The following is a 23,706-nucleotide window of genomic DNA, read 5'->3' on the forward strand; positions in this document are numbered from 1 at the left end:
CCTCCAACACACACACACTTCCTGCCCCCTCACTCTTGTTTTGTCCTGCCCTAGGCCTCCCTCCCATCTGGGAACACGGGAGGAGCAGGCTTCCGCTGTCCTGGGCCCTGGGGTCCCGGAGTCGGGCTCAGATGAAGGGGTTCCCCCATTCCAGGGACTCACGAGACTCTATAATCCTGGCTGGGCAGCCAGCAGCGCCCTCTTGGGGCCCAGGTAGTACAGGAGTGGCCATCCACAGCTGTCATGCTCCATCCATCATCCACCCACCCATTGCAGCCACTGCCCATGCCCACCGCCTCACCCTCCATTCCATTCACATCAGTGCTGGTGCCTAACACAGCCTCTGCCCTTCTAGGGGTGTCGGGCTGGGGCTGGGGCAGGAGAGGGGCCAGGCCAGCTGAGGAGGGGTGGGGGCTGGCGGACTCATGGTGCTCGCCCTCTCTTGGCACAGGCAGGGCTGACACCCACTCTGAGGAGGTACTGGGTGGCCTGGACAGGGTGTTGCAGGGTGAGCGAGCTGCCTGGCCAGTGGTCAGTGTAGACGTGACAGCTGAGGGACGTCAGGGGGTAGAACTAGGACTCTTACCCAGGGACCCGACACAGGCTAACTGTGGCTTCCTGTCTCCAGGCTCCCGCTTGGCTGCGGGCGTGCCCAACACACCCACCCGCCTGGTGTTCTCAGCCCTGGGACCCACGTCTCTGAAAGTGAGCTGGCAGGAGCCGCAGTGTGACCAGGCGCTGCAGGGCTACAGCGTGGAGTACCAGCTGCTGAATGGTGGTGAGGCACGGCTGCTGTTGGGCTCAGGGGTGCAGCCTTGCAAGGCCTGTTCTCACAGTGAGACAAACAGGGGTACCCAGCTGTGTCAAGAATCCACCCAAGTCCCTTGACCACTAATGCCCCTACCAGCTTTTCTGAGCAGGGCTCTCACTTCCTTGTTCCTCACTGCCCTTCACTGCCTCCTCTCTTCTGAGTTCCCATCCATCAACCTGGGCCTTTCTCCAGGTCGTTCCCTCTGCTAGGTTTTGCCTAACAAGGCCTCACTGGCCTACGGAGCACCAGGGGCCTCTGCTGGCCCATGAGATGCCTTTGTGGGCATCGGGAAGTGGCACTTCTCTGGGCAGACACACTCGCAGCAGCATGACCTGGCCCCCAAACAGCCATTTCAGGCTCCACTCATCCCTTGCATAGTGTATAACCTGCACCACTAACCATACCATAGCAGGCTGACCCCACGTGTACGCAAACCACAGCTAATGCTGGGTGAGTGATGACCAGGTTTTGGCGGCAGCCTAGGGGAGGGGCAGGATCAGGCCAAGAGTGGGAATAATGCTGCTCCACTGTCTGCCCCCACCCCGACCCAGGCGAGCTGCATCGTCTCAACATCCCCAACCCCAGCCAGACCTCCGTGGTGGTGGAAGACCTTCTGCCCAACCATTCGTACGTGTTCCGCGTGCGAGCCCAGAGCCAGGAAGGCTGGGGCCCAGAGCGTGAAGGTGTCATCACCATTGAGTCACAGGTGCACCCCCAGAGCCCACTCTGCCCCCTGCCAGGTGAGTTGCTTCCCCCACCCCCATGGCTGCCCCCACCATGTCCCCCACCACACAGACCGACACTCGTCCTCTGCTGCCCCCAGGCTCCACCTTCACTTTGAGCACACCCAGTGCCCCAGGCCCACTGGTGTTCACTGCCCTGAGCCCAGACTCACTGCAGCTGAGCTGGGAGCGGCCACGGAGGCCCGACGGGGACATCCTCGGTTACCTGGTGACCTGTGAGATGGCCCACGGAGGAGGTGCTGCCCACCCCAGGGTCAGGGGTGGCCAGGGGAGGAGTAGAGAGGGAGCCACAGAGGTTAAAGTAAAGGCATCTTCCCTGCCCAGAGCCAGCTACCACGTTCCTGGTGGATGGCGACAGCCCTGAGAGCCGGCTGACCGTGCCAGGCCTCAGTGAGAACGTGCCCTACAAGTTCAAGGTGCAAGCCAAGACCACTCAAGGCTTCGGGCCAGAGCGTGAGGGTATCATCACCATCGAGTCCCAGGACGGAGGTAGGGCACCTGATCCCTTCTCACTCCACCCCTTCTCTGGCCACACCTTCTCCTGGCCCCATCCCCTGACTAGCCCATCTGCCCACTCCAGGCCCCTTCCCACAGCTGGGCAGCCACTCCGGGCTTTTCCAACACCCACTGCCAGGCGAGTACAGCAGTATCACTACCACCCACACCAGCACCATCGAACCCTTCCTGCTGGGTAAGTTGCCAGGTGGGGGCTCCTGGCTCTCCCAGGGGAGCACAGAGCTAACAGCGGAAAAGAGGTGGGGACCCAGGTAGGGTCCTCCAACGCCTCTTCCCCCTGCAGATGGCTTGACCCTGGGGTCCCAGCATCTGGAAGCAGGTGGCTCCCTCACCCGGCATGTGACCCAGGAGTTTGTGAGCCGGACGCTGACCACCAGTGGAACACTCAGCACCCAGGTGGACCAACAATTCTTCCAGACCTGAGCCCCCCACCCCAACCTAGCAGTGTCCTGGAACCTGGGCCCCTACGCTACCTCCCCTCCCTGGTGCTGCCTCAGCTACTCCATCCTTGGACCCTTGCTGGCCCAGCCCACCTGCATGCTGATCACAGGACTAGCGCCTCTGGCCACAGAGTAGGTGCAGGTGTCCTTGGAGGCATGAAGGGGGCAGAGGTCCCGGAAGGCTCTTCCAGCACCCCCCACTCCCCGGGCCCAAGCCCATTTGTAACCAAAGAGCTGGGACCAGCATGACAAGGACCCAACTTTGTTCTACACTTAATAAAAGATTTGCTACCGCTTGGCTTTGCCCTGTCCATTTCCCCGGGGCCTGCCCAGAGCAGGGGAGCAGATCTGACACCCACCTCTAGAGGCACGCAGCCATCACGATCGGAGGCACAAGTTTATTGAGCACCCAGCTGCAGAGGGCAGGCCCCAGGTGCAAGCAGCTTTGTGACTTGCCCCTGGCAGGCCCTGTGTACCATGTGCCATCCTAGGGGAGCACCTCACAAGTGCAGCACCTTGGCACCGTCGGCTGCCTGGGAGAGGTAGAAGGTGGCGGTACTGCTATACTGCTCCTGTGGGAGAGATGCAGGGGGTCTCAGCACAGCAGGGCCCCGGGAACCCATTTCTCCCCACCCCAGGCTCTGGTGCTTGCCCACCTGTATGTGCTGCATCACTTGGGATGCAGTGGAGGCCTCTAGCAGGGTCACCGTGCAGCCACCAAAGCCGCCACCCGTCATGCGGCTGCCATAAACCCCGGGCGCAGATAGTGCGGCCTCCACCAGCTGGTCCAGCTCCGGACAGCTCACCTCATAGTCATCCCTGCAGAGAGGATATAGGAGGAGGTGGGCCTGGGATGGGCCCCACCCAGTCCTGAGGACAGCCTGTGCCTGGGAGGTGCCAGGTACCCAGGGGGCCTCACCTGAGTGAGTGATGACTCTCCACCATGAGGCGGCCGAAGGCTCTGTAGTCTCCACGGCTCAGGGCAGCCGCTGCCTGGGCCGTGCGCCGGATCTCACCCACCACGTGCCGTGCCCGCCGGTACCCCTCCTTGCTCACCAGCTCTCTGCCAGCTGAGGAGGAAAGGGGGTCAGCAGACTTGCCACCCAGTGCTTCTGGGCCCCTGCAGACGTGGGGGAGGGGGAACCAAGGCTCCAGGATGGTGGGAGGCAGTCTAAGGTGTGGGAGGGAAGCCTCCAGCTCTTTCTGTGGAAGCTGTAGGTAGAACCTTGGGTTGGTAACACTTTCGGAGCCTCTTCGACTGTAAAATAGGGCACCTGTGTCATTTGGGTGCAGCGAGGACAGAGCGAGCTAACACGCGGAGAGCTCCCAGCAGAGTGCCTGGCACGCAGTGGGTGCTCAGTAAACAGCAGTTTAAGTTGCAGACTCTTGGTGCTTCCAAGGTGAGTGGGACACAATGCTGCCTTCAAGAGGCCACGATAGAACACGAGAGAGAAGAAATCCTGCTGATGTTTACGCCAGAGCAACAGTGGAGACTCCAAGGGCTGGGGCTCCAGAGTTGGAAGGGAAGAGCCCAGGCAAAGATCAGGCGGCAGGGCACGGGGCACACCAGGGGACCAGCAGGCCGCCCCACTGACTAACGCTGAGCAGGGAGAGCAAGCCGAGTCAGGGGACTTCGCTACTTAATTCTGTGTGCCACAGAGGTTTTGGAGCAGGGAAGGGACAGAGCTGAGCTCTAAGAGACAAAAGTGACTGCCATGGGCAGAGAGCCCAGGCTGGGAGAAGCAGGCACCAGCAGCCCAGCCGGAAGCTGTTATGCAGTCAGAGACCTATGAGGGCCCTGACTGGGAGAGGAAGAAAAAGAGGGGACAGAGGTCAGAGACCAGGGTGGGAGGGGGAGAGTGAGGACTGAGAGGTGACTCTGAGGTTTCACACAGGAGTGAAAAGGGTGAGGAAATAACAGACAAGGGGAAGTCAAGAGGAGGAGCCTGTGGGGGAGGAAGGATAGTGAGTTCCATCGTGGGTCAGGTGAAGGCTGTAGAACCCCAGGTGGAAATGGGGGGCTGCAGCCGGGAGAGCAAGGGGCTCCAACCTGAGTCCTTAGTGGAGCAGTGGCGGCTGGTGGTGTGCACTGAGGACAAAGCCTGGGGCGGGCTGGGGCAGACACAGGACTGTGAACAAGCAGATCCGCCTACTGAGGGGGAGGGGAGGACGATTCACAGGTTTATGTGGGGACTCTAGGAGAGTTGTTACTGGCAGGTGTCATGGGAGGGGAACAGGAAGACTTGGAGGAGGGGCCGGCCTGGCGGCATGGTGGTTAAGTTTGTGTGCTCTGCTCCCGAGGCCCAGGGTTCGAAGGTTCTGATCCCAGGCACGGACTTAGCACCACTCGTCAGGCCATGCTGTGGTGACACGCTACATAAAATAGAGGAAGACTGGCACAGATGTTAGCTCAGGGCCAATCTCCCTCACACACACACACACACAAAAATGTGAGTGGAGGGCCACCCCGGTGGCGCAGCGGTTAAGTGCGCATGTTCCGCTTCTTGGCAGCCCGGCTTCACAGGTTCGGATCCTGGGTGCAGACGTGGCACTGCCTGGCAAAAGCCATGTTATGGTAGGTGTCCCATGTATAAAGTAGAGGAAGATGGGCATGGATGTTAGCTCCGGGCCAGTCTTCTCAACAAAAAGAGGAGGATTGGCAGCAGATGTTAGCTCAGGGCTAATCTTCCTCAAAAAAATAAATAAAAAATAAAAAAGTGAGTGAAGATGAGAAAATGGGGGTGATGAACATTAGGTACTTTTCCAAGAGGACTGGGGCAGGGGAAGGAGAATCTATTTTAGGAGGGAAGAAAACTGGGTGTTTCAAAGCAGAAGGGGAGGAGCCATGCAGAGGACAGGAAGGGCGAAGGGCTGAGAGAGTGGGTGGGCTGCCAGAACAGGACTCCGGAGAAAGCCGAGGGGAGCACTGTTTCTGAGGGAGAGGGAGCCCCCCAGGAGTGGCACGGAAGGGCTGCAGTGGAGAAGCGGGACAGCCAAAGTGTTCAAGTATGAAAACCTCAGCCAAGGCCACCTGCACAGAGCAGGCAGGGCAGGTCTGAAAGTGACAGTTCACCAAGGAGGAGGACAGGATGGCCCCTTGGGGTTGGCCAGTGTCCCTGAAACGGGCACACTCATACTGCCAGGGAGGGCGTAACTCCCAGTGCCAGCGGCAGGGGCCCGTGGTTCAGCACGTGGGCTGTGGGGCTAATCCGCCTGGGTTCGAGTCTCAGCACTGCCGCTTACTGGAGATTCCCCACCAAAAAAATGAGACTAATAACAGTGTCTGCTCTAGAGAGTTGTGAGAGAATTAAAGGAGTTAATATTTATATGACCTTCAAACTGTGAAACAGACTACCTTCCTGGGCATGTGTACCAGGAAGCTTAAAAATGTGTGTATCTCTTGATTCTGTAATCTTACTCCTAAGAATCTAATCCTAAGAAAATAATAAGAGAATGCAGACAAAGACGTACGTATAAAAATGCTCATCACATGGTTAGGTGTGACACCCAGAAAATGGTTAGGTAAGTTATGCTGCACCCGTATGCTGAGATACATATTATAGAGTTTTAAAAAGCCATGTTGATGATGGGCCTTTGACGGTATAGGAAAGGGTTCTGAGATAAGGTTAAGTAAAAAAAGGGCAAACGACAATATTACATATACTCAACTTTGAAAATACAGATGTAGAAAAACGCTAGAAGGAAATATGTTAAAATGCCAATGGTGACTATCTCTGGGTACTGGCCTCATAGCTTAATATGTTTTTCTTTGTACTTTTCTACATTTTCCACAGTGGAAACGTAATTCTCATATTAGAAAGAACAATATTGAGATTTCGAGCAGCCCTGCTGAAGTTGGAGCCCTAGGTCAGCAGGGTCAGGGGGAATGGGCAGAGGCCTGGCGATGAGGGTGTTCAGTGGGGTCAAGGCCATACTGAGGGTCCGGCAGCCCCCGCAGGGTGCCCAGAGAGCTCTCAGTACCCAGCCAGCTCTCACCCTCCAGCTCCTCCAGCTGCACCTCCCGAAGGCTCTCCTTGCCCAGAGCCCGGGCCACTTCCTCACACTGGCGCCGCCGCAGGGGGTACTCGCTGGAGCCTAGTGAGTGGCGGACGTTGGAGTTGGTGATGAGCACGGCCAACTTGGGGTCCGACAGCGGCACCAGGCTTGTCTCCAGGGACCTGGGGTGGAGTTGGAGTGAGGAGATGACAAGGCCAAGTGTGTGCTTGCCAGGCCAGGCAGTGGGCATGCTCCACCCAGAAGCTCCTGATTATGATACAAGGGTACAAGGGGAGCCCCTGACCTGCAGTCAATGAGCAGCGCGTGGCCTTTCTGCCCCAGCAGTGCGATGAGCTGGTCCATGATGCCACAGGGCACCCCTGCGAAGCTGTGCTCGGCCCGCTGACACACCTGGGCCCGGGCAGCTACTGCCCCCGAGTCTGCGGCACAGGGTGAGGTGGGAAGGCTGGGGCCCAGGACAGGGCACAAGGGGTGGGCAATTGGGAGCATCAGTAGCTCCAGTGACCCTCCAGGGAGATTCCCCACCTCCCTCCTGAAGCCACAGTAGGGGAAAAAGCTCTGACCACAAGGAGACTTCAGGGAAGGAGGGCTGGGTTGGGGGCTGGGGTCTGGGAGATACCTGGGCAGAGCTGCTGCAGGAAGGTGTACGTGGCTACCTCCAGGGATGCCGAGCTGGAGAGCCCACCCCCCAGGGGCACTGAGCTGACCACCACTGCACTGAAGCCAGGGAGGGGGGCAGCTGCAGGAGAAAGAATGGGTGATGGTAAGATGGGCCACCTGGGAGGATGGGCACAGCAAGGGCATGTATTTTGGCTGAAGGGAGGCAACTGCCTGGGAGCTGCTTCCAGGGATGTGTCTCAATTGTTAGAGGCCACTGGTTTGCTGGGCCAAGGGCTCCGCCACCCTCCATCCTCTACCCTGGGGTTCCTGGGACACAGTCTTCCTAGTTCTCCTCCTGGTTTAGGGGTCTGGAGGCCAAAGGCAGGGTTTCAATCCTGGCTCCTCCAATCATGAAACAGGCAAGCCAGGGCAAGTTCTGGAACCTCTTGAGGCATCAGTTTCCTCATCTGTACAGTGGGGATGCTCTACCCTGCAAGCCTACCCCACAGTGGACTAGATGAGCTAATGAGCTCTGTGGCTGAGAGGTGGCACTCCTGGTACCAGCATGAACGTGACCCAGGCCTGGGCCCCATACCTGGGTAGTGCTGAATCACTCCCTTGACATAGTTGGCCCAGCGAGGGGTCCCGGGCTCCAGCGAACGCTGGGCTGTGGGCAGTGGAAACTGCAGTCGCCGGGGCTCATCAGCATCCTCAGAAGTGGTGAGGAGGGAGACAAGCCCATCTGCCCGGGGACTGCCCACCAGCACGGTCAGAAGCTCCAGGGCCTGGCAGGAGAGACGGGAGTACGCAAAGCTTCCTCCAGCCGAGGGATGGATGCGGCCCCTCCAACACTAAGGTTCTGAGCGATGAGGGGCCTTGGACAGACAGAGAGGTGACCTCTAGGCTCAACATGAAGGGAACGGGGTGTGTCTCAGGGAAGGGCCTGAGTGCTGAGGGGGCCCTGAGGACTTGGTCCCTGCCCCCGGGTCTTCAGGGGCGGTGAAACCAGTGCAACAGGAATGCCGACCTGGACTCTGCCCTCAGTATGGGCTCTCAGCTGTGGGGCAAAGGGGAGAGAGAGCTCAAAAGGAAAACAGAATCAGAGGCCTCTCCATTTTGGAGTGGCCTCAGGTGTGCTGTACTCACGTGCCAAGCAGCACCGTGGGGTAGAAAGAGCCCCAGGCTGAAAGCTGAGTGGCCTGACTCTAGTGGCAGGCCCACCAAGAACCAGCTGTGTGATCTCCAGCAGATCACTAGCCCTCTCTGGGCCTCAGTTTCCTCCACCGTAAATTGAACGGGCTAGGCCTGAAGGCTTAAGTGTAGTTCCTCCCGTCTGCGTTGGGTCCCCATGGGGGCCAGAGCCTGAAGCGCCCCCTTTTGCATGTTACAAGGGGGCCCCACATTTTGAGGTGGCTCCCAGGGTGATGACAAAGATCAGCAGTCCAGAGGGCGGGCTGGAGCGAAGAGGCGAAGGCACACCCCCTCCCAGCCTACTTCCTCGGGGATTCCGGGCCTCCTCCCTTCCAACGTGGGAAATGCCCGGTCCCGGGGTCTCTCCCACGTGCTCCCCCAAACTCGGAGGTGGCTAAAGGTCGGTGCGGCCGGCCCAGCAGTCCACGCGGGGAGAAGGCGCCTCCCCGCGCCCCTGAGGCCCACCCTTCCGGCGGGGCGGCCGAGGCCGCAGCAGAGGGTTGGGGCTCCCCGCCCAGCCCCTCACCATGGGCAGCACCAGGCCCTGGTTGTAGTCCGTGTGCTCCCCGATGAGGTTCACGCGGCCCGGCGCCGACACGGCCAGCTCGGGCTCGGCCCCGAACTCCTCCCGGAAGGCTCTCCGGGCCTCGGCCAGCAGCTCCCCGGCCTGGGGCTGTCTCGAAGCGGCCATAACTCTTGCCTTGCTGCTCCCGGGCTCTGCCGCTCGACCCGGCGCAGCCCAGGCGGCGCGGGATGCTCGGGGCGGGGCGGCGCGCGGGCGGGGCGCATTCTTGCTCGCACCGCCCCCAGCCCCGGCCGCGCCGCCCCCGCCCTTGCCTCGCTTGCAGCTCGGTCCCGTCCACCTGCTGGGCGCGCGGGGCTCCCACCCGCGGCGGGCGGCGGGCTTCGGGACAGACCGCTGGGCGCCCACTCCAGTGGGTATGGCCCTCAGTGGTATTGGCCGGACTGAGAGGTCTGAGCTGCCCTTCCCTGGGCCTGGTGTCCCTCTCTGTGCGTGCACACACCCACCCACCCAGCCACCCACCGATGGAGCTGGCAACCAGCAGACTTGGGTTTCCCAAAGGGATCCCCTAGATCCTAGAGTCCTCCAGCTGTGCGAGGTCACCAGCCCCTGATCGAGGGTCTCTAAGAGGGTGGCCTGGCACTCAGTGTAAATAGGGATAGGAAAGCCAAGTTTGGTGGTGACCAGAGAGTCACTTTCTACAGGCTCCTTTCCTAGGATGGACCTGCTGCCGCAGTTCCTGGAAATGGAGACCCGAAGAAGGGGGCAATGGACAGCAGTGGACCCAGCCTCTCCTCCAAGGACCTGCCATAGCTGCCAAGGGAGGTTGGGCTGTTGGGCCTAACAGGCACTTCCTCAGCCTGGAGCCTTGGTCCCAGAGGCATGGTCTCGTGCCCAGAGTCTGAGACTCATCACCTCCTCTCTCATTAGCCTGTGTCCTAAACCTTCAAGCTGGTCTCAACCCCTGCCTGGATGCCTGTCCACAGCTGTCCATCCTACATGAAACCTTGGAGCGGAAATGCTGAAATGTAAGCAGCCATTTGAGATTAGGCTGGGGACTTTGTGAAGAGTTGTGGCCAGGGACGTAGCTTGGGGTCTGCTCAGGGGTTTGCCCAAAGAGTGGAGAACTGCAGTCAAAAGGCAGCTCTGAAAACTCCTAGAAATAAACATAAGGGTAAATCTTTATGAGCTTGGCTTAGGCAGTGTTTTGGTTTTTTTTTTTTTTTGTCTTTTTTTGGTCTTATTTAGAGACTTCAACATACTTTCAAATCCCTCCTAGAACTGCATGTTGTTTTTTTTTTTTTGAGGAAGATTAGCCCTGAGCTAATATCTGCTGTCAATCCTCCTCTTTTTGCTGAGGAAGACTGGCCCTGACCTAACACCATGCCCATCTTCCTCTACTTTATATGTGGGACGCCTACCACAGCATGGCTTGCTAAGCGGTGCCATGTCCGCACCTAGGATCCAAACCGGCGAACCCCTGGCTGCCAAAGCGGAACATGCGAACTTAACCACTGCGCCACCGGGCCAGCCCAGGCAGTGGTTTTTTTAGATGTGACACCAAAAACACAAGCAACAAAAGAAAAATAGATAAATTGTACTTTATCGAAATAAAATAGTTTTGTGCCTCAAAGGACGCTATCAAGAAAGTGAAAAGATGACCCACAGAATGGGAAAAAATATTTTCAAATCATATATTTAAGGGACTTGTATCAAGAATATATAGGGGGCCGGCCCCATGGCCAAGTGGTTGAGTTCACACACTCTGCTTCGACAGCCCAGGGTTTCGCCAGTTCGGATCCTGGGCGCAGACAGGGCACCGCTCATCAACCAGTGCTGAGGCGGCGTCCCACACGCCACAGCTAGAATGATCCACAACTAAAACACACAACTGTATACTGGGGGGCTTTTGGGGAGAAGAAGGAAAAATAAAAAAATTAAAATTAAAAATCTTTAAAAAAGAATATATAAAGAACTCTTACAACACAACAGTAAAAAAGACTGATAACTCAATTTAAAAGTGGGCAAAATATTTGAACAGGCATTTCCCCAAAGAAGATAAACAAACGGCCATTAAGCACATGAAAAGATGCTCGATATCATTAGTCATTAGGGGAATGCAATTCAAAACCACAACTACTACTTCACACCCACTAGGATGGCTAAAATAAAAAAGACAGACAATAACAAGTGTGGGTGAGGATGTGGTGAAATCAGAACCCGCATGCACTGCTGGTGGGAATGTAAAACAGTTAAGCGGTTCCACCAAAAGTGAAACAGAGAGTTATATGCCCCAGCAATTTCCCTCCTAAGTATATACTCAAGAGAATTGAAAACATATGCCTACACAAAATCTTGTACATTAATGTTCATAGCAGCGCTCTTCACGTTAGCCAAAAGGTGGAAACAACCCAAAGGGATAAATGGATAAACAGAATGTGGCATACCCATACCATGAATTTTATCCAGCCATAAAAAGAATGAAGTACTGATCCACGCTAGAACATGGGTGAGCCTTGAAAACATTATGGTAAATGAAGGAAGCCAGTCATGAAAGACCACAAATTGCATGATTCCACCTATATGAAATGTCCACAATAGGCAAATCTGTATATTAATAGTATATTAATAAAATAATATAATATATTAATAAAATAATTAATTAATTAACATGAATAAAATAGTATATTAATAAAAAAGTATATTAATGGTTGCATACGGCTGAGGGAAATTCAAGAATAGGAGGATGGTACCTGGGGGTCCTGAGTTCTCTCTGTGGTTAGGAAAGTGTTCTAAAACTGTGGTGAAGGTTGCACATGTCTGTGAATATACTAAAATCATTGAATTGTATACTTTGAATGAGTGAACTGTATGTATGTGTAATATATCTCAATAAAGCTGTTTTAAAAAAAACCATTGGGCCGGCCTGGTGGTGCAGCGGTTAAGTGTGCACATTCTGCTTCTCGGCGGCCCGGGGTTTGCCAGTTCGGATCCCGGGTATGGACACAGCACTGCTTGGCAAAAGCCATACTGTGGTAGGCGTCCCATGTATAAAGTAGAGGAAGATGGGCATGGATGTTAGCTCAGGGCCAGTCTTCCTCAGCAAAAAGAGGAGGATTGGCAGTAGTTAGCTCAGGGCTAATCTTTCTAAAAAAAAAAAAAAAACAGTGGGAATAAATACAATTCCAAATTTCATGTGATAGCCTACTCCTTTTGAGCACTCCTCAGTAAAGCATTTTTTGGCATAGGCAAATCAAAACAAGACAAAACAATGAGTGGCCCTAGGAACTGGTTGAAATGGAATTAAACTCACGAACCATGCCTCCCAGCAGAGCGCCACTCAGTCTGGGTAACACTGAGCAAAGCAACCCCTTCTCTATAAATCCTTTACCCACCTCAGCTTTGACATCCAACATTCCTGAACCCAAATCTTTGCTCTTATATTGTGTGATCTCAGGCAGATGACTGGACCTCTCTGAACCTCAGTTTCTCGTCTGTCAAATGGGGCTAGTGACTCCTCCCCGACAGACTGTCACAGAAGGAACTGAATGAGGGAATCTTCATTGAGTGCCCAGCCCAGCACCTGGCACTTAGTAAGCACAGAATAAATGTTTGCTGTTATCATCAGTCATCCATTAATTCAGCAGACGTTGTCGGGCTCGCCTGCGTGCGGCTGGCCAGATAAAAGCCTTGCTCTCATGCTCTGGTTGGGAGGCAGTCACAATCTGGCCCCTCCGACTGAGATAAGTGCTCTGACAGGGAAGTAAAGTGCTTTTTGAGTAAGAAGAGAGAGGAGGAATCCTGACCACTGCAAAGCCCGCATCCTTGTTTTGTTATTTTCCTTGTTTCATTTTGATTGAAAACACATCCATTCGACTCATCTTCCTCTTTTGTATTGTTCCAGTTGTTCTTGGAGAACTGGGATTTGATCTAAGAGAAAGTGCTCCCGTTTGCTCAAGATGGACTCTGAAACATTGATTTTATTTAGGAGACGTGTTTACTGTCAGTTTTTGAACCTCATCTACCATGTCACATGAAATTTGTTCAGAAAGAAGCCTGCCTCTGACCTTTGACCCTCCCTCCCATTTCTTGGCTAGATGTCACAGGATTGGGGTGGGGGGGTGGCACCTTAATGGGGACACTGCAACCCAAGGTCTGTCCTCTGCTCTGCTGGCCAAAAAACTTGTGTCAGCACAGCCAGAGCCAACTATTACATAGGACTGAGGTGTCATGATAGAATTCCCAGTAATATCCATCACAAGGACTTACTATCCAGTGGGGGGAATACCACCCATGCCAGCCAGGTGCCCGGTGGCCTAGGCAGGCCTAGAGGTCACCAAGGCACGTTTATCTAGGCCATGGTGCGACCTGGCCCACTACTGACGACAGGTGCTCCAGAGGTGCCTCTTGTCTTCCAGAATATGCAACTGTCGGGTGCCCAGTCCTTAGTCCGTGGGCCCTCCCTGCTGGACTCAGTCTTTCTTCGTGTGTTGAAGGTCTGTATGCTCCATGCAGCTCTGGCTCCTCCATTACAGTCATAGCCTGGTTCCCTGATGACACTTGGGTCCACATCTCCCAAGCTAGTGTCTGCAGACATGGTCTCTGAAAATGTCTGCTCTCAGCAGATGGCCCAACCTCTCACCCATTCTGGGAGGTTCTTTTTGTTGTTGTTCCCAGAGGGTTAACCTATCTCCTGATTTGGGCCCCCTCCGCCCTTCTGTAATATGAATGATAGCAGTGTCTATACTATTGATAATACTAAAATCAAGCTTGTGGTAAGCATATCAGGGCTGATACATAGCCCAAAGAGCAGTACTGGTTGTTTACTACTAGCGTCTGTTCTGATTGGTTAGTACTCTTGACTTCTGCTGTCAAATATTTTTAAAGTCACCAGACTGCACAGATTATTTCATTAAATCCTTGTAAGCCTATTGGTAGCTACTTTTTTATTCTCGTTTTACAGATGAGGAAAAGAAGCACAGATGTGTTAAGGAACTCATTCTAGTGGGATAGCTGGGCCTTGACCTTCGGTCTGTTTGACCCTGAGCCCGTTCTGTCAGGTACCACTCTGTTCCCATGAGCTTCCTGACCTATTGCGACTTCTGCTTACCGAAGTGTGAAGATCTAAAGCTCACCTCTTAGTGAGGGACAGAAGGGGCAGCTGCTCTCCTAGGCCACTGGAGCCCCAGTTCCTACGTGGAACACACCCAATTTGGAAGCCAGGCCAGTTACCAAAACTCTTGGGAACTAGACTGGCTCTTTACCCGGACGCCAAGAGCACATCCAGTCAGCTGTGCTGCGGGGCTGCCAGGGTCACTCGGGTTGGTCAGCAAACATGCTTGGAGCCTCTGCTGAGTGCCAGGCATGACTCCAGAGGCAGACAAGACTCAGGCCCTGCCCTCAGAGCACCAGGAGCTTCCTGTCCCTCCCTGGCCTCAGCTGCCCCTGCTAAGAGAGGCCAGCTTCAGGCCTTGTCTTTATTTGGTGCCCCCACCATGTCCCTGAAGTTCCTGCCCTCTAGGGCATCCATCTTATAGTCCCCCATAATCTGCAATTTGCAGATGGAAAAACTGAGACTCAGAAGCCTTGCACAATGTGTCCAAAGTAACCAAACTAAGGAGTAGAAAAGTGAAGCGAAACAAAGATTTGAAGCTCTTGCTCTCTATTACAACAGACGTACCACTAAGGAACTGACTTCCACCAATTATGAGCATTAAAGCTGGAGAAACGATGACACTGCCAAAAGGTTAATGCAATTACATACTGGAGTGAACTGTCCTAACCCAGGAAGTGGTCGGCTACCCAGGATGGAAGGACCCTTGCTTTGTCATTTGGTTTTCCAACTAATACTTGCTGTCCATCAGTCCATCACTTATGGAGCCAAGCCATCAACATGTTTTGAGTGCCTGACATCTGCCAGGCTGTCCTCAGAGCTAGAGATACAGTGATGACTAAGACAGACAAGACCCCTGGCCTCATGAAGCTTATGTTGTACATGCTGTATTAGTTTTCTGTCACTGTGCAACAAATTACCACAAATGTAGCAGTTTAAAACAACACCCATTTAGAGCATATAGTCCTTTGGGTCAGAAGTCTGGACAGAATTGGCCAGAGTCCCTGCTTACAGCCAAAATCAAGGTGTCAGACATCTTTGCTCTTCTCGGGAGAGAAGATTCCACTTCCTGGTTCCTTCAGGTTGTTTGCAGAATTGAGCTCCTTATGGCTGTGGAACTGAGGTGCTGCCTGCTGGGGCCCTCTCTCAGCTCCTTAAGGTTCCTCACTTTCCTTCTCTCATGGCTCCCCTCCATCTTCAAACCAGTAATGGCACCTCCAGTCCTTCTCATGCTTTGAATCACTCTGGCTTTCCCTTCTGCCACCAGCCAGAGAGCACTCTCTGCTCTTTTAAAGGGTTCCTGTGATTACATTAGACCCACTTGGATAATCTCTCTTTACTTATAGCGTAATCATGGGAATGTTATCTCACCATTGACAACCACTCTGTCAATGGCCGGGGAGCAAATTCAGACTCACAAGATGCAGCTGACAGATCAGGACCACGACCATGTCCTTCTGTGCCTTGCACTGGGTGCTGCAGCTGGCCCAGGCCTCCAGGCCCCGAGGGTGGGTAGGAGGACTGAGACTGGCCAAAAGTAGGTGCTAGTGAGGTAGAGGCCAGCACGCTGCAGCAGGATCCTCAGGCCGGTGATGCCTGGCCTTGGTCCCAACCCCATCCTGTCCCCTCTGCTGACATTTTTGGCTCAGCGCTAGGCAGTAAGGAGCTTATGAGAAAGGCCCTGAGGCCCAGTATGTCCAAAAGAGAGGGTGGGAAGGGAGTAGGGTTTAATGGAGCCCACCTCCACAGGGACGTGTGCAGTTCTTCACACACCCTTCAGTAAAAGGCCACCTGCCCTAAGCCTGCAGCCTACAGGCCTCTCCTTCCCAGAGCCCTTCTTGTCACTGGAACTGCTGGTGTCTGAGATGGACTTCTCCTTTCTTCCCACCTTCCACTCCACTGTGTATATTCCCAGAACTCCAGCTTTCTGAACCAGAGTGGGCAGCCGTCAGAGATAAGACCCCAGACCCTGGTTGCCCAGCCACGCCCCTCTGCACCCCTTTCCAGTTCATGTATGGCCTTATAGCCCCATCAGGAACCGCAGCCTCACTGAAGCCCCCTCTCCTTGCTTCTCTGGTTGGGAGGTGACTGCAGAACCTCTTAACTTCCTCCATAGGGAAGGGCGGCAGAGTAGGTGGGGGGGGGGGGGGGGGGGGAGTGTCTTCTGCTCAGGGCAGAAAGCTAAGACGTGCTGCTCCTGGCTGTGCCTGACCGAGGATTTGGGCCCCTGCTGGACACTGGGCATGGTGCACAGGTGAGGGCACCAGGACAGGGTGGGGGCACATCACAAAGAAGTCCCATTACTCTGCTTGGAATGACAGTGGTATCTGGATGGGATCCCTTACTGTCAGGGGCCACTGGGCAGTCAGCAGGACCACAGGGAGCAGGCACCCCCGAGGAAGGAGGACATCCGCCTCTGGCTCCTCCTCACAGAACAGCCTCTCTGTGCATAAACTCAAAGCGAGCCCAGCTGTACTCACCTCAGCCCACAGCATGGCTCATTCCCCAGGACTGCTGACAGAGGAGTCAAGAGAGCCAAAAGGCCAGCCACCTGGCCCGAGGGCACTTTTAGCCTTCTCCCTGGGGGTGCTGCGGAATAGCAACCCGGGCAGGGGCCTGGCTCTTCCTTCCTTCCTTCCTCCCTCCCTCCCTCTAGCCTTGCCCTGTGGAAGGTAGCTGGAAGGCCAGCTGTTTGTGCTGAAGTTGCTGGCCAGAAGCCAGGCCCAACTGGATGGAGTGGTCCAGACTAATGACATCCCTGAGGAATGCCCACAGTGGGCAGGTGGGACCACCATTGGGGTGAGGGAAGGAAGAGGCTGTGGGGGCCCAGGCAAAGTGCAGCCAGCTCAGCTGTGTGGTCTTAGACGAGTGCCTGGGGAGGGGCTGAGGAAGTGGGCTGTGATTGACTTGGTGAGGTGACTGTGAAATGCTCCCAACCCAAGGGCTGGGGAGGTAGGGATGGGGACCAGATGCCCATGGTGGGAGCTCAAGGCTCTCATGTCCAGTGGACTCCACCACCCCCAATGAGACAACAGCTGAAAGGTGTGGTGAAAACCACACACCACACTGTTCTCTATGGCAGGCTAAGTTGGCCATAGGCCTGAGACTCTAGCCCTCCCCTATTGCTCCCAAACACAGGCTGGCCCCATTCTGCAGAACTGAGGGGCAAGCTCAAGTGTCCTGTGATTCAATGACACCTGACAGGACTGTGTCCACCCTCTGCTGCCCTACCTGAAGGTGACCCACGAGAAGGGGCCTGCTTTCCAACTGCTGCACAGACCCCAGCTCTGACACCCAATACCAGGCAACAGGTGGTGTTTGCAAGGAGCCAGATAAGGGGGACCCCAGAAGACACATTGTTAAACTGGGAAATCAGTGAGTAACGAGTGGGAGGGTAAGTTTCCAATCAACTCAGAGCCTGTTTCCCTACACCGAGACATCCGTCAGGGGACAGCAGAGGTCCCTGCCTGGGGCCGAAGCAGCAGGGTGGGCTGGTCTGGCTAGGGACATAAAGTGGTCCTTGCTGGCCTCTCCCACATCTTTCTCCTTCCCTCTGGCTGACACAGTGAATCTTTTGTCAAAGGACAGATCTCAGGAAATAAGCTTGAAGTGCCTGCCTCCCTAGTTTTCTACCACCTTGTATTATGTAAGTAGGATGTAATTTCTGTGTTTTGTTCCTTAAATAATCTAGTCCACATATTACCAGTTCTGGGACGAAGCAGGAATAATTTTAAAGACCCAGAAATATGGGCTCAGGGAGTTCAGACACATTAACTGCATAAGAGAAGAAACCAATGTGGAGGGCAGGCACTGGGGGCTGCCTCAGCTGGGGGAGACTTGGCCTTTGGCCAGCAATTTGACAAACACGTGGCTCTTCAGCTACCCTCTCAAGGGCACAAACCAGGACAAGGGCAATGGGTTGGTTCAGAACTTCTGGCCCTTGTAACCATCAACTTACCCAGCCCAGGCTTGGTTTGGCCTCACTGGGACAGACGACAGTGAAGAGAGGGACTATCAAGACAGGTTCAAGAGGCATAAACTGGCACTGTCCCAAGCAAACTGCGACACACATCACAATAATATGAGTCTGCCTGTCTCATTACTGAGTGCTCTCTCCCCAGCCCCAGCTCAGTCAGAAAGCAGTGCTTCCAGGACAGTTCCCCACTGGAAATTTTGTGAAAAAAAGATGTTAGTCAAATGAAAACCATTAACAAAATGAGAGGGTCTCAACTTCAAAAACTTTATTTTTGTCTCATCCATGAGGGGCACAGGATACCTTCATCAGCTCCAATTTTCGAGTGCTCTTCTTACAGACTGTGTTCCGCCACCTAACCCCAGGGATAGCCTGTGTGCGCAGCTTCCTAGAACCAAGAAATATTTTTGCCTTCCGATTTAAGTGTGCTTTTTAAAAACAAAGTGTGGAAGTGCAAATTGCACTATTTAAGTAGCAAATTCCAAGCTGCTCAATAGAATCCAAGAACCTTCTTTATCAAGCTGCAGACTAGAGGAGAAAGTTCAAGTGTCACCCACTTGGGTTATCACAGGTAGAAACTCAAGCTGACTCATCGCCATAGCTAAGTTTCTCTGCCTACTTGTGTAGACACTGCGAGACACTCCAGAGCACGGCACATTCCATTGTCTAGGATTTCAGTGTCCTTCAGAAGTACAATGCGAGAAAATGATCAGGATCGGTGATTGTTCTAGAGCTGGTTATGATGGATGTTCCAATAAACAAGTTCATTATGTTCTATCAGTGTGTACCTTGTAAGGCTCATTGTTACCAACACTCCCAAACCTACTCTAGCTTGCTTTTCTACTTAAGCTCCTTCAATGTGAAACTAATTCAAACTTACTAAAAAGGCTTATAGGGTATAAATGTCTAAGGACTATTAGCTTCAAATACACAGAATGCCTTCATCCAACAACTGGTGGCTCTCACACCCACATCTTGCTGACACTCACATACCATGCTTTACCGCCTGGCCATCCCTGGTCAAGCTCGTTTCACACAGAAAACTCAATGAGTTCTATACCCATGGGCTTGTGTTTAAATAACTTGCTGTATAAAGAGAGATATAAACTGCTTCACAAACAGGTTCATGGAACAGATCCCAAATCTGAACCCTAGAATTTGAGTACTTCCCTTGGCCTATTATTGCGCCTTACACAAAAGTACTTTTTTCCTTGACAATAAGGTGGGGGGCATATTAATACTTTGTCTTAAGCTCACACTACAAATATGGCAATCACAGCGCTTTTACAAAGGACTCTACGTGCTTTGTTTTCATAAATAAGTTCCTTCGCGTACCAAGCAAAACCGAAAACAAGCTAAACCCAAACTTGAGGATACAAAGAACCTAGACAATGGATGTATTAAAGCTTTGCACATTCAATGTAGTTTTTTGAGACTTATTTGGATAAACAAGTTTATTTGTACATTTAGTCAACATACATAATTAACCTAAAAACTTCAATAAGATAAATTTTAAAACCACTTAGAAGGCCATCTCTATAATGTGGTTCTCCCAGGACTGCATACCAGATGTAACCTAACTCCACCCCATCTCAACTGGCAGTTTCAGTAACCTGGATCTGTCTGCCCCTCCCCCACAGCAAGTTCACTCCAAGGGTTACTATAATACAAACTCCACAAGGAAAAGAACTTAGGTATCGTCTCCTCTCGGTAGAGAAAACCTCAACCTAGTTATGAGACCAACCACAACACAAAGAAAAGCTGTACTAACTAATCCAGAATATTAGTAACAGATGATGCTGGTGTAAATAACTTGTATTATATTCTAGAGCCCTTATAAATAAAATCCCCCGTTAGTGTCTGCATTATCGGCTAGAGGGTTAGCTAACGTGGTAGAATGAGGACTTATGCAAGGTACAATGCGCAAAGCATTTTACTACTATGAAAACAAGTGCAGTCTAGTTAGGAGAAAACCAACTGGACTCTAAATTACACACACCTTAATGACAAGACTCCCCACCACATGTGAATGTAAAACATTTAATTTAAAAATGTTGACACTACAATATATAAAATAGCTATTATAAATGCACATAGTGTATTCTATAGCTGCCAGGTTTACTTCTTTTTTTAGGAAACTGTAAGTTACACTGTGGTTAAGACTCGTATCTTCCCCCTTGAAAAAGCCCGCATTCTATCACAGTGATGTATGGTCAGACTTAACAGCCCCAATTGTTAAACGCTTGGATCAAGTCATAACCAGTTTTATTGCAAAAGGACCCTGTACACATTTATCAATTCTAGTACCTTAATAGCTACCCAACAAGTCATTAACATACAGAACATGCATCATGAGAAGCAAGAAATATCACCCATCCCTTCTGCATATTAGCAACTTGTCACTCCTGAGCAACAGTGCCCACATCACTGAGGTCTGTGAACAGTCACTTTTCGCATTCATCCTGAGTGAAAGATGGAATGACTTAAGTACAAATGCAACATATTATAAACAATTTCTTACAAAAAAAGTCACAAATTAAACCAAAGTATTTTACAGAATTTACTACAAAACACTGTAAAAACTGCCTTCACTTAAGCTCTCTCTCCCCGTATCCGGCGAGCCAACTGGATGTCTTTGGGCATGATGGTGACTCTCTTAGCGTGGATGGCACACAGATTAGTATCTTCAAACAAACCCACGAGGTACGCTTCACTAGCCTCCTGTTGAGGACAAGAGCCACACTATTAAACTCTCTCCGCGGAGAACCACACACAGCCCTCCGCCCCGCCACGCCTCCGCCGTCTCACCTGGAGCGCACCAATGGCCGCGCTCTGAAACCTCAAGTCAGTCTTGAAGTCCTGGGCGATCTCCCGCACCAACCTCTGGAAAGGCAGCTTCCGGATGAGCAGCTCGGTCGACTTCTGGTAACGACGGATCTCTCGAAGCGCAACGGTGCCGGGCCTGAAGCGAGCAGGAGGGTGGGAAGGGACACCGGTTAGCCGACAGCGCCGGCCAGGGCCCCGACACGCCCGCGCCGCCAGGCCGCTGCTTCCCTCCGCCCGCCTACCTGTAGCGATGCGGCTTCTTCACCCCGCCGGTAGAGGGAGCGCTTTTCCGAGCAGCTTTAGTGGCCAGCTGTTTGCGGGGCGCTTTCCCACCCGTGGACTTCCGAGCAGTCTGCTTGGTTCGGGCCATCTTCTACCACCTAAAGACGACACCCATGACTCCGGGGCCGCGGCGCTCGCACCCCGAGGGCGGGCCGGGCTCGGCGCCCCTGCCCTCCCGCCCCTTCGCACCCCACCTCGCGGCGGCAGATGGCCGAGGGCCGCCGCCTCCTCCCCCTCCCCTAATGACTCAGGCGGCGAGGAGCTGCAGCCTCCCCCGGGAGGGGGGGCGCGGGGAGGAGTCACTTCCCCTCCTCGACGGGCGGAGGCCCGGCTGCCCGGAACCCGGGACGTCTGAATCACCGCCGGGGAAGAGGCGGCGACGTGGTTCCGCAACGAAACCCCAAGGGAAAAACCTCCCGGTCCCACGCCCGACGCCAGCGACCCCAGCAGCCCGTACCAGCCGGCAACTCGGCTCCCAACGGCCACGGCTCGCGGCATCAACGCCTGGCGAGACCTCAAGTCACGGATAAATCCAAAAACGCTTACCCAATGCCGAAGTCTCAGACCGCTCCCACGACCACCACACCGCTTCTACCGCTCAGCGAAACGCCGCAGTGGCCAAGAAACAAAAACAACTTCCACCGACGAACGACCAAACCGCTCTGCGCTCAAAACCCCCCCAGTGCCTCCGTTTTTATACCCACGCTTCACGCTGCGTCTGTGCGTCATAGGGCCCTCATTTGCATACACCAACGACTTTTTCTATTGGCGGGCGCTTTCGCCAACGCGCTGACATCCCCCGACACAAAGGCCGTGCTTGGGACCCCTTCCCTGATTGGTGGATACCTAGGCCGCTGATTGGCTGTTAAAGTGGCCTGATGATTGGATGAATGCAAAGAGGAATGGACGAATCAGAGCTTAACACTAAGCAGCTCTTCTGATTGGATAAAATGGAGCTATGTTTGGATCCTTCCCTTGGTTCCAAAGCTCTACAATAGAAAGTCAATGCAAATGAATTGCATTGGTCCCTATCAGGACTTAAGAGTCCGGACGGGCAGAAGCCTAACCTTAAATGCCTCAAGCTAATGTAATGCGAGAGGGGTCACGAAATTTCTGTAAATATTTTGCAAAGTAAAATACAATGTGTTCCCTGTGATCATTTACTTTTCATTGACATTTTGATAGTTAAGTACGTAGTGTAAAAGAGAATTAGAATTCAGTAAATCATGTTGTATTACCAAGTATTTTATATATCACACATAGACATTTTAACCAAGAAGCAGTTCTTTTGTTTGGCGGGATGGGGAGGGGTAAATAATAGATCCAAAGAAACAAATGTCAATAAATGATTTTATAGGTACTGTTTTGTATATTCTTAGGCTGTCACAAAATACTTTGTGATTTCAATACGCTTAAACAAGAAGTAACTTACTAAGCAACATATTTTTGAATTATGTAATTCAACTGAATGAAATGACTACAGATGGGGCTGGCCCTGTGGTGTAGCGGTTAAGTTTGCACACTCCGCTTTGGTGGCCCAGGGTTTGCAGGTTCAGGTCCTGGGAGCGGACCTGCGCACCACTCATCAAGCCATGCTGTGGTGGTATCCCATGTACAAAATAGAGGAAGATTGGCACAGATGTTACCTCAGGGCCAATCTTCCTCACCAAAAAGAAAAAGAAAAGAAAAGAAATGACTACAGCTAGAATGGGAATAGTCCTACCACAGCATTTGCATGTCCATAAAGAGTAAACAAAAGACAACTAAATATATGCCTTTGTGTTTAATGGTATATCCGGAAAAGTATTACTTCTTCTTAAGAAACATGACAAATGTATAAAAATGGTAATCCCTACATTTGCCTAAATAAATGTCTTGGATGGACTGCAATATTCAGTTCTCCAGATGACTCAGGTATATAAAATACCAAGGCAGGCTTAAGGTTAAGACCAGCCAAACAAAGCTCAGAAAATTGAAATAGAGCCTTGGGCATTGTACTCCATAGTTCTTACTCTGGGATCACTGAATATTTTAAGTTATTAAAATAAAAAGTAGCGAAACCAGATTCATATAGATTTTAACTCAGAGAATTATTGTACATTAATACAAATACCTCAAAAATTTATTGGCGACACCAAAGGTCCCCTCTCAGTATCCATAGTAAGAAAAAAAAGGCACAATTTGAAAAAGGAGCTATGGCAAAAATATCTTTGGGCCAATCTCTGGTACCAAATTCCTCTCATTGCTTCAGCCCTGTCAATCACCACACACACAATATGTATTTAATTATCAATTATCATACATCTAAACTTTTATGTGATAATTTCATCAACTTCACTTTCTGCCTTCTACTCAAAGTCTAGGGTAGAGGAAAAATTAAGTTATTTCATTCATGCCATGCTGACAAGAGACACCAAGATGGAGGCTCCTGCCCTGTTGACAAAACCCGTTTAAAGCTGAGAAACTGGGCACCAGCTAGATCCCACATAGGAGGCCGTCAAATGTTCTGGGATGTAACCAGAAAAATACCGTCATCTTTTTTGACTGCTCAAATGGCCTGGAAAAGGAACAGGTTGCTAAGTTAACACCCTCTTTGTGTTCCAAGGTTTTCCCAGATCCCGAACCCTGTTTGTCCCACACCTTCTAGAGGGGACGTAGTCCAGTTAGTGTC

At 52.5% G+C, this 23,706-nt stretch overlaps 3 protein-coding genes across 3 annotated transcripts in view; 1 reads left to right on the forward strand and 2 right to left on the reverse strand.

Moving 5' to 3' along the window:
• The window catches only part of ITGB4 (integrin subunit beta 4), a 29,303-nt gene extending 26,497 nt beyond the window's left edge, over positions 1-2,806 (forward strand). The window contains exons 33-39 of the mRNA XM_046676342.1: positions 2-213; positions 629-778; positions 1,363-1,551; positions 1,635-1,790; positions 1,879-2,043; positions 2,135-2,245; positions 2,354-2,806. Coding sequence (XP_046532298.1) covers positions 2-213; positions 629-778; positions 1,363-1,551; positions 1,635-1,790; positions 1,879-2,043; positions 2,135-2,245; positions 2,354-2,493 — 1,123 coding nt within the window. The 3' untranslated portion in view covers positions 2,494-2,806. The remainder of the gene's footprint in view (position 1; positions 214-628; positions 779-1,362; positions 1,552-1,634; positions 1,791-1,878; positions 2,044-2,134; positions 2,246-2,353) is intronic.
• Positions 2,807-2,888: 82 nt separating this feature from the next.
• On the reverse strand, positions 2,889-9,063 carry GALK1 (galactokinase 1). The gene is made up of 8 exons (XM_046674932.1): positions 8,845-9,063; positions 7,723-7,912; positions 7,147-7,266; positions 6,811-6,946; positions 6,507-6,688; positions 3,430-3,580; positions 3,167-3,329; positions 2,889-3,082 (listed from the first exon to the last, which is right to left on the reverse strand). The coding sequence occupies exons 1-8, from the start codon at positions 9,007-9,009 to the stop codon at positions 3,011-3,013; spliced, it is 1,179 nt and encodes a 392-aa protein (XP_046530888.1). The 5' UTR covers positions 9,010-9,063; the 3' UTR covers positions 2,889-3,010.
• Positions 9,064-19,363: 10,300 nt separating this feature from the next.
• Positions 19,364-21,734, reverse strand: LOC124247003 (histone H3.3A). Its single transcript, XM_046675889.1, has 4 exons — positions 21,582-21,734; positions 20,996-21,133; positions 20,736-20,889; positions 19,364-20,648 (listed from the first exon to the last, which is right to left on the reverse strand). Exons 2-4 carry the CDS (start codon positions 21,121-21,123, stop codon positions 20,520-20,522), a joined length of 411 nt encoding a protein of 136 aa, XP_046531845.1. The 5' UTR covers positions 21,124-21,133; positions 21,582-21,734; the 3' UTR covers positions 19,364-20,519.
• Between the last annotated feature and the right edge of the window lie 1,972 nt (positions 21,735-23,706).

Source organism: Equus quagga, chromosome 11, assembly GCF_021613505.1.
Source record: "Equus quagga isolate Etosha38 chromosome 11, UCLA_HA_Equagga_1.0, whole genome shotgun sequence".
Classification (NCBI taxonomy): domain Eukaryota; kingdom Metazoa; phylum Chordata; class Mammalia; order Perissodactyla; family Equidae; genus Equus; species Equus quagga.

Coding starts and splice junctions, on each gene's coding strand:
- GALK1 (XM_046674932.1), bottom strand. CDS start 9,009: ATGGCCGCTTCGAGACAGCCCCAGGCCGGGGAGCTGCTGGCCGAGGCC. Junction 3,330..3,429: donor GAGAGTCATCACTCACTCAG/GTGAGGCCCCCT, acceptor TCCTCTCTGCAG/GGATGACTATGAGGTGAGCT. Junction 3,083..3,166: donor AAGTGATGCAGCACATACAG/GTGGGCAAGCAC, acceptor TCTCTCCCACAG/GAGCAGTATAGCAGTACCGC.
- LOC124247003 (XM_046675889.1), bottom strand. CDS start 21,123: ATGGCCCGAACCAAGCAGACTGCTCGGAAGTCCACGGGTGGGAAAGCG. Junction 20,890..20,995: donor AAGAAGCCGCATCGCTACAG/GTAGGCGGGCGG, acceptor TGCTCGCTTCAG/GCCCGGCACCGTTGCGCTTC. Junction 20,649..20,735: donor CGGCCATTGGTGCGCTCCAG/GTGAGACGGCGG, acceptor TGTCCTCAACAG/GAGGCTAGTGAAGCGTACCT.